Genomic DNA, 8,290 nt, shown 5'->3' with positions numbered 1-8,290 from the left:
TGTGGAGAAAAACACCCTTGAGACTTATTTTCAATGCATCTATGAAAAGTCTCCACTCCTGTGAACTGTAGGTGAAGTTCAGCACCTTCATTAGGCCAGCAACATCATTGTCACGTTCGATTATTACTGCATGCAGCAACATACACATATTTCTCTATAACGTCTGTGTTTGCCATGAACTGTGAATATATACATATATATACACGTTACACAAAAAGTATCCCTGACAACAAAATTCTGTTTCCAGATTTGAATTTCCCATGATAAATTGGTTTAGAATCACACATTTTAATATCAGAAATAGAACCCTTGTCAAACAGTGTATAATTCAACATGAATATCACAAATATTTACCTATTAACTGCCTTGACATATTCAGATTCTTCATCCTGTTGAGCATTTATTTCTACTCCCATTGCAGTTTCTTAATAAATATATTATAAAAATATACTAATACCTTATAAGATTATGTAGCGATTGGATTAATAATAGATACCTGCTATAATATCAAGAGTGCATAAGGATAACATGCGAGTGATGTTCACCCATGGATCTTGTACTTTTTTCTCTAGTTTATCGATTAAAATAAAACAATGTTTATTGATAACTATATGAAAATTTTCTAGAATTTTAAAGTGAAATGCTGGTGTTAATAACTTTCGTCTTGGCTTCCATAATTCTCTGGATCTGCATTATAAAATAAACATAAAACCTTCTATATTATCAATGAAATTCTACAGTATTGTATCAGAAATTTATATAAAATGTATAAAATTTTTATTTTTATATATTATATAATAACATAATTCTCTTATTTCATTTAATTTTTATATAATTAAATATAAATATAAATTACCTAGTTATTAACCCATTTCCTAGCCACGAATTTATAGGTTTATACATCAAACCTTTATCTAGAACCGTGTGACTGTTTATAATTGTCTTGAGGAAGAAATAAATATAATTGAAATAAACTGTATTTTTTTTTAACTTAATAAACGTATTTTTTTATATACTTTACTTTTATAAATTCCGGTTTGTATAGATGTACAAATACGTTTCCAGCCACACAAATCGAATAAATTCTTTCTCTATCGTATATACGGCTGTTTGCACATAAATATTGAAAAATCCCTAATTAAAATTAAAATATAAATGATTAAATTTATAAAATTTCCTTATTTTTTTAATTAGGCTACTAATAATTATAAAATGTAGAAAACTTACAAACGTATGGATTATAATCTGGGTTATTTCTATTCATTATTGATGTATAAAATATATGAATTACATCGATAACTGGACGAATTGGTAAATTATACTCTTTCAGACGTTTCAATTGTTTATGTTGGTTCCATTTCATTCTTAATATCAACAGAACTATACAAGCAATAACTATATACAATTGCAATAGCATTGCTATAGTTTGAGTGTTTAAATCGATACTTAAAACAATTTTTGACCTTCGTATGTAGATAACATTTCTTATATATTATATATCAGTTAAATACTGTGATTTATAAACACGAATAGCTGCTTTATCTTATTATATATACAGTAATACCTCGACTTACGCGAACCCGGAGTTACGCAATTTTCAAATCTCGTCGATTCGTCTTTTGTTTGAGCGCCATGCAACTCTCGATTACTCACTCCCCCCACACTATTGTTCAGCTTACATCTTCGGACGTGTCGCGCGGAATCGACACATAGCTACAATTTATTTTGTGTTATTTATTTCTGTGTTTTTTACATCTACAAAGACTTGAGAGACTCTGTGTGGTGATTTCTTGTAACCGTGAACGAATCAACAGACGAGATAAGATTAACGAGAATATTTATTAGCTTATATACACAACCGACTTGGATTTTAAACAAATTGCGAAATTATACCCCGACTTACGCGGTTATCGCTCGGTCCCACCTATCGTGTTAGTTCGAAGTATTATTGGATTGATTAGACGTAACAATTAATGTAAGATTCTGTTGTTTGTAGTTTGAATTTCTGATCGTTTATCGTATTAATTGTTGCAATTGTAAATAAACAACTGTAAAAACATCTTTTATAATACAGCTGTTTATAGAAATAGTAGCAAAGTAATTAGTTATTGCATTGGTGATTGATTGATTGACTCCGTTCTCGAGATTAATGAAAGACAGTGATATTTATAGGTTTACAATTTTTTTCAAATTGCAGCCCAATGACACCAGCAATGAATGCACAGAATTGTTAATAAAAGCCAAAGATCATCAACAATGGCCTTATACCAGTTGCCTACAACCTACAATGTACTGAGCATTCGAACCCTTTTGCTCGGCAAGGAGGTTCCCCGGGACATAAGCCTGTTTGTTGGGCCAATCTGGTAGCCCTGCGCTGACGATTACATCTGGATTATTAAAATACAGATGCCGATTATGCCTTGCATTTCTCCAGATGTACAAGGTATCCTGTTCTTGAGCCGCCCTCCGGGCACACTTTAAAATGTTCGCTTTATCGGCAACCCTTTACGTTTTAAATATGTTAGTTTAAAAAAAAAAGACTTAAAAATAGGCGCGTATCGACGGTCGCCATCTTGTTTTATTTCTCACAGGTCGCATACAAGATGGCGACCGGAAGCGCGGCCATTGGGACTATCAATGTAAAGTTTAACCTTCACGTCTCTTAGAATAAACAATGTTAATAGATATTTACATAATTCACATATTTTAAAGCTTAGGTTAAAGTAAAAAAAAACAGTAAAATCTTTTTAATTTTACAGGAGATATATTTAAAAGGTTAATGTATACCTAAGTAACTAAAATGGCCGCGCTTACGACTGTTGGTGCTCCCGACGGACTCCTCCCGGAGAGAATCCGCCGAGTGTTTAACGTCACTAGTTATTAATTCACGGTAGTTCTTGAACAAAATAAAAAAGGAAACGCTACTAAAAATATAATTAATCTAACCTAATGGAAGCGCCGTCATTGGGGTTACCTAGGTACACTTTAACCGATGTGAAGTGCACTTACTCTAGCCGAAGTCGTCTAAGAATAAAATTTTATGTGACTATGGTAATTTTCATTTTGTAACTTTTCACATTGTGTTTCTACGCGACAACGCAACAAGTGATCGATCTGACGAAGTCGATGCCTTTCAAGAGGACTTTCTGTAAGAAACTGGTCTTTATTTAGGTATTACAGCGTGAAGAAAACCCGTAAAACTCCACGTAAATAGCACGTTGGCCAGGCGCAAAACCACCACCAACCACCAGTGTTTAGTGGTTTTATTCACTTGGCCATTGGTTGACCAAAAATCTTCATTTACAAGCATCGAAATATCGGCCATTTTTCTACATAGAAGCATAATCACTATAGAATTTAAACGCTACAAGAGATCCTTATTACATATTATTTCATATACTTGTGCCACGAAGATAAATATTTTCTGACTCCTGCTCCAAAAACCTTACCTTTTTAATTTTTCTTTAACTGTATTATTAAATAATAGTCCCGTTTTCAATGAACGTCAACTTAATACAAACGTCATATAACAATGAATTAATATTACTGGAAGAAAATGTATTTCTAAATAAATTAGTAAACTTTTATAAAGTGAATCAGATTNACCTATTAACTGCCTTGACATATTCAGATTCTTCATCCTGTTGAGCATTTATTTCTACTCCCATTGCAGTTTCTTAATAAATATATTATAAAAATATACTAATACCTTATAAGATTATGTAGCGATTGGATTAATAATAGATACCTGCTATAATATCAAGAGTGCATAAGGATAACATGCGAGTGATGTTCACCCATGGATCTTGTACTTTTTTCTCTAGTTTATCGATTAAAATAAAACAATGTTTATTGATAACTATATGAAAATTTTCTAGAATTTTAAAGTGAAATGCTGGTGTTAATAACTTTCGTCTTGGCTTCCATAATTCTCTGGATCTGCATTATAAAATAAACATAAAACCTTCTATATTATCAATGAAATTCTACAGTATTGTATCAGAAATTTATATAAAATGTATAAAATTTTTATTTTTATATATTATATAATAACATAATTCTCTTATTTCATTTAATTTTTATATAATTAAATATAAATATAAATTACCTAGTTATTAACCCATTTCCTAGCCACGAATTTATAGGTTTATACATCAAACCTTTATCTAGAACCGTGTGACTGTTTATAATTGTCTTGAGGAAGAAATAATTATAATTGAAATAAACTGTATTTTTTTTTAACTTAATAAACGTATTTTTTTATATACTTTACTTTTATAAATTCCGGTTTGTATAGATGTACAAATACGTTTCCAGCCACACAAATCGAATAAATTCTTTCTCTATCGTATATACGACTGTTTGCATATAAATATTGAAAAATCCCTAATTAAAATTAAAATATAAATGATTAAATTTATAAAATTTCCTTATTTCTTTACTAATAATTATAAAATGTAGAAAACTTACAAACGTATGGATTATAATCTGGGTTATATCTATTCATCATTGATGTATAAAATATATGAATTACATCGATAACTGGACGAATTGGTAAATTATACTCTTTCAGACGTTTCAATTGTTTATGTTGGTTCCATTTCATTCTTAATATCAACAGAACTATACAAGCAATAACTATATACATTTGCAATAGCATTGCTACAGTTTGAGTGTTTAAATCGATACTTAAAACAATTTTTGACCTTCGTATGTAGATAACGTTTCTTCTTCTTCTTATTAATGTGGGAAGTTGGACGCCTGCTTCGAGGCTTTAGCGTCCCGCCGACGTATATTTGTGGCTGGCCGTCCTCTAGCGGTGAGGACAGGAAATAATGAGTAGGTGGCGCCCTCTAGTAGCGGAACATTTTACAGTACTCTTTGAAGTAGGTGATCAAGGCCTGCTGACAGTTGGCTGGAGGAAAGAGGTTGATTTAATTGGAGATCTTGGCGTTATTTGGTGTGTTGATAGGATAATCGTTTAGAATTTTTTTTCCGGATATTGTCAAAATTGGGGCAGTAGTCGAGGCGGTTCAAGGATGTGTCGATTTGATCGTGACATGTGCTGTATTTATCAGTTTTTTTGATTTTCCGGGTGAAGAGGAAGTGGTTGGCAAGAAGCGAGTTAGTCCTGGCGCGGTTGACAAGGACGTTTATGCTTCGATCGGTGATTGAGGGAATGGTGATATGGGAATAATCGTGAAGCCAGGGGTAATTGGAGTGGTTATGATAGTTGTTCCAGGCGTCTTCCATGATCTGCTGGTGATCGAGGAGCAGAACCCCGTGGAGGTCTTCAGGTGTGATGAAGTTGGAGTTCACAGAAGTTGGCGGCTTACTTTTAGTGATGGCGTCGTCTTTTTCGTTGATATCGATGCCAAGATGGGCCGGAGTCCAAACAAGGTGTAGGTGTTTGCCTTGGCAGTAGTGGGAGTGGAGGCGTTCGTGAATGCTATGAATGATGTTAGGGGAGTTGGCATTATAATTAGCCAAGGCAGTGAGGATCGATTTAGAGTCTGTGCATATGACGGCATTGTCACAGGAGGTAGTAGAAGCATAGGAGATTGCCTGCAGGATGGCGTAGCCCTCGGCCGTGAAGATAGAGGCTTCAGGGTGGAGGGTGTAGTGGGCCGTAACGTTGTGAGTGTCGTCGACGTACGCAGCTGAGACTCTGTGGGATGATTTGGACCCGTCAGTGGCAATGAAGGTGTGGGAAGACTAATGGAGGTGTCAGATCCTAAACAACAGACGGATGCAGTCGTTAGAGTTGCTTGTGCGCTGGAAGTCGTAGTCATCGAGTGAAATATGGTGGAGGGTGTGAAGACGCGAGTTGTGCGAGGGGAGGTTGTCGGGCGAGATAATGATGTTGTGGCGGGAGATCCAGTTGCGGGTGAAATGGTTGAGCGGAAGCTTAACCAGGGCAGCACCATCTGGGTGATGGATGTGGTGAAGAATCTCGTGGAAGAGACGGTCATCGTTCGCTTTTTTTAGGTACGTGCTGTACTGGTTAATGATGATCTTTTGGAAGCGTAGTTCGATCGTGGTCCTTTTGGCTGCCCGGAGGGTAACAATATTGTTGGTTGTAGGGGGAGACCCAGGCAAAGTTTGAGGTACTGAGTCTGGATGGAGTCGAGGATTTTGTAATGGGTGGGCGTGAGGGATGCGATGCCAGGGATTGTGTAGGTTAAAATGCTACCGATGATACTGTCGGCTATGATGATGAGATCTTTGGGGGAACCACTGTGCTTCTTGCTGCAGAAAATCTTGAAGAAGTTGAGAAGGCGATTGCATTTGTTATGGATGTGGTGGATGTGGGCAGACCAGGAAAGTGTAGAGGTGATGTGAATGCCGAGGATGTTGAGTCTGCGGACAACGGGGAGAGTTTGACCTTGAATGGAGAGATTCTGGGTATACCGAGTGTTGTAAGGGATAGGGAGGATGGCGCATTTCTGAGGTTGGCAGGCGATAGCGTTGTGATCGGTCCAATCCGCGAAGGAGGTGAGGAATCTCTTGGTATGGTACTGAAGATCGGTAGGTGTGTTGGCGTGGACGATGGCTGTGATATCATCGGCGTAGACGTATATGTGGGTGTGTGAGTTTTTCAGCCGGAAGACGTCATGAATGAATAAGGCGAAGATGAAGGGGGCCCCTAGCCCGGGACGCCCCCTAGTGGGCGTTGTTTACAAATTTCCATGAAGCACGGTTCCTTTGACTTTTTTGTTCCTATCAATATGCTGTACAGCTCTGTTAAAGTCCCAATGGTAAAATAATAATTTATTGCCAAATGAATAATAATAATTCATATTGTTAATTTAAATAAGAATTAAAATTGTTAATTTGAATGTTTGAAATATGACACACGATAGGGGCGNACCTACAATGTACTGAGCATTCGAACCCTTTTGCTCGGCAAGGAGGTTCCCCGGGACATAAGCCTGTTTGTTGGGCCAATCTGGTAGCCCTGCGCTGACGATTACATCTGGATTATTAAAATACAGATGCCGATTATGCCTTGCATTTCTCCAGATGTACAAGGTATCCTGTTCTTGAGCCGCCCTCCGGGCACACTTTAAAATGTTCGCTTTATCGGCAACCCTTTACGTTTTAAATATGTTAGTTTAAAAAAAAAAGACTTAAAAATAGGCGCGTATCGACGGTCGCCATCTTGTTTTATTTCTCACAGGTCGCATACAAGATGGCGACCGGAAGCGCGGCCATTGGGACTATCAATGTAAAGTTTAACCTTCACGTCTCTTAGAATAAACAATGTTAATAGATATTTACATAATTCACATATTTTAAAGCTTAGGTTAAAGTAAAAAAAAAAACAGTAAAATCTTTTTAATTTTACAGGAGATATATTTAAAAGGTTAATGTATACCTAAGTAACTAAAATGGCCGCGCTTCCGACTGTTGGTGCTCCCGACGGACTCCTCCCGGAGGGGATCCGCCGAGTGTTTAACGTCACTAGTTATTAATTCACGGTAGTTCTTGAACAAAATAAAAAAGGAAACGCTACTAAAAATATAATTAATCTAACCTAATGGAAGCGCCGTCATTGGGGTTACCTAGGTACACTTTAACCGATGTGAAGTGCACTTACTCTAGCCGAAGTCGTCTAAGAATAAAATTTTATGTGACTATGGTAATTTTCATTTTCTAACTTTTCACATTGTGTTTCTACTCGACAACGCAACAAGTGATCGATCTGACGAAGTTGATGCCTTCCAGGAGGACTTTCTGTAAGAAACTGGTCTTTATTTAGGTATTACAACGTGAAGAAAACACCTAAAACTCCACGTGGCTAGCCCGTTGGCCGGGCGCAAAACCACCACCAACCACCAGTGTTTAGTGGTTTTATTCACTTGGCCATTGGTTGACCCAAAATCTTCATTTACAAGCATCGAAATATCGGCCATTTTTCTACATAGAAGCATAATCACTATGGAATTTAAACGCTACAAGAGATCCTTATTACATATTATTTCATATAATTGCGTCACGAAGGTAAATGTTTTCTGACTCCTGTTCCAAAAACCATACCTTTTTAATTTTTCTTTAACTGTATTATTAAATAATAGTCCCGTTTTCAATGGACGTCAACTTAATACAAACGTCATATAACAATGAATTAATATTACTGGAAGAAAATGTATTTCTAAATAAATTAGTAAACTTTTATAAAGTGAATCAGATTCAACTTTAAATTGTCCTTCAGAATACAAAGATTCATTCAGAAGTGTATCAATATAAAGAGTTTATAGTAATTTCTCGATTGATACTCGCCCTTCAT

At 36.0% G+C, this 8,290-nt stretch overlaps 2 protein-coding genes and 1 pseudogene across 2 annotated transcripts in view; all 3 read right to left on the bottom strand.

Moving 5' to 3' along the window:
* Positions 1 to 1,455, bottom strand: part of LOC111625199 (cytochrome P450 4V2-like) — a 13,600-nt gene extending 12,145 nt beyond the window's left edge. The window contains exons 1-3 of the mRNA XM_023368279.1: positions 1,228 to 1,455; positions 1,022 to 1,134; positions 857 to 942 (exon numbers count right to left, since the gene is read on the bottom strand). Coding sequence (XP_023224047.1) covers positions 857 to 942; positions 1,022 to 1,134; positions 1,228 to 1,417 — 389 coding nt within the window. The 5' untranslated portion in view covers positions 1,418 to 1,455. The remainder of the gene's footprint in view (positions 1 to 856; positions 943 to 1,021; positions 1,135 to 1,227) is intronic.
* Positions 1 to 8,290, bottom strand: part of LOC111625212 — a 25,843-nt pseudogene that overhangs the window by 3,785 nt on the left and 13,768 nt on the right.
* Positions 3,597 to 4,746, bottom strand: LOC111625213 (cytochrome P450 4V2-like). The gene is made up of 5 exons (XM_023368295.1): positions 4,471 to 4,746; positions 4,274 to 4,386; positions 4,109 to 4,194; positions 3,749 to 3,939; positions 3,597 to 3,676 (listed from the first exon to the last, which is right to left on the bottom strand). The coding sequence occupies exons 1-5, from the start codon at positions 4,658 to 4,660 to the stop codon at positions 3,597 to 3,599; spliced, it is 660 nt and encodes a 219-aa protein (XP_023224063.1). The 5' UTR covers positions 4,661 to 4,746.

The sequence above is a fragment of the Centruroides sculpturatus genome, unplaced genomic scaffold (genome assembly GCF_000671375.1).
Source record: "Centruroides sculpturatus isolate CEXI.00-Female unplaced genomic scaffold, Cexi_2.0 scaffold456, whole genome shotgun sequence".
Lineage (NCBI taxonomy): Eukaryota > Metazoa > Arthropoda > Arachnida > Scorpiones > Buthidae > Centruroides > Centruroides sculpturatus.
This window is presented reverse-complemented; position numbering and strand designations above follow the sequence as displayed.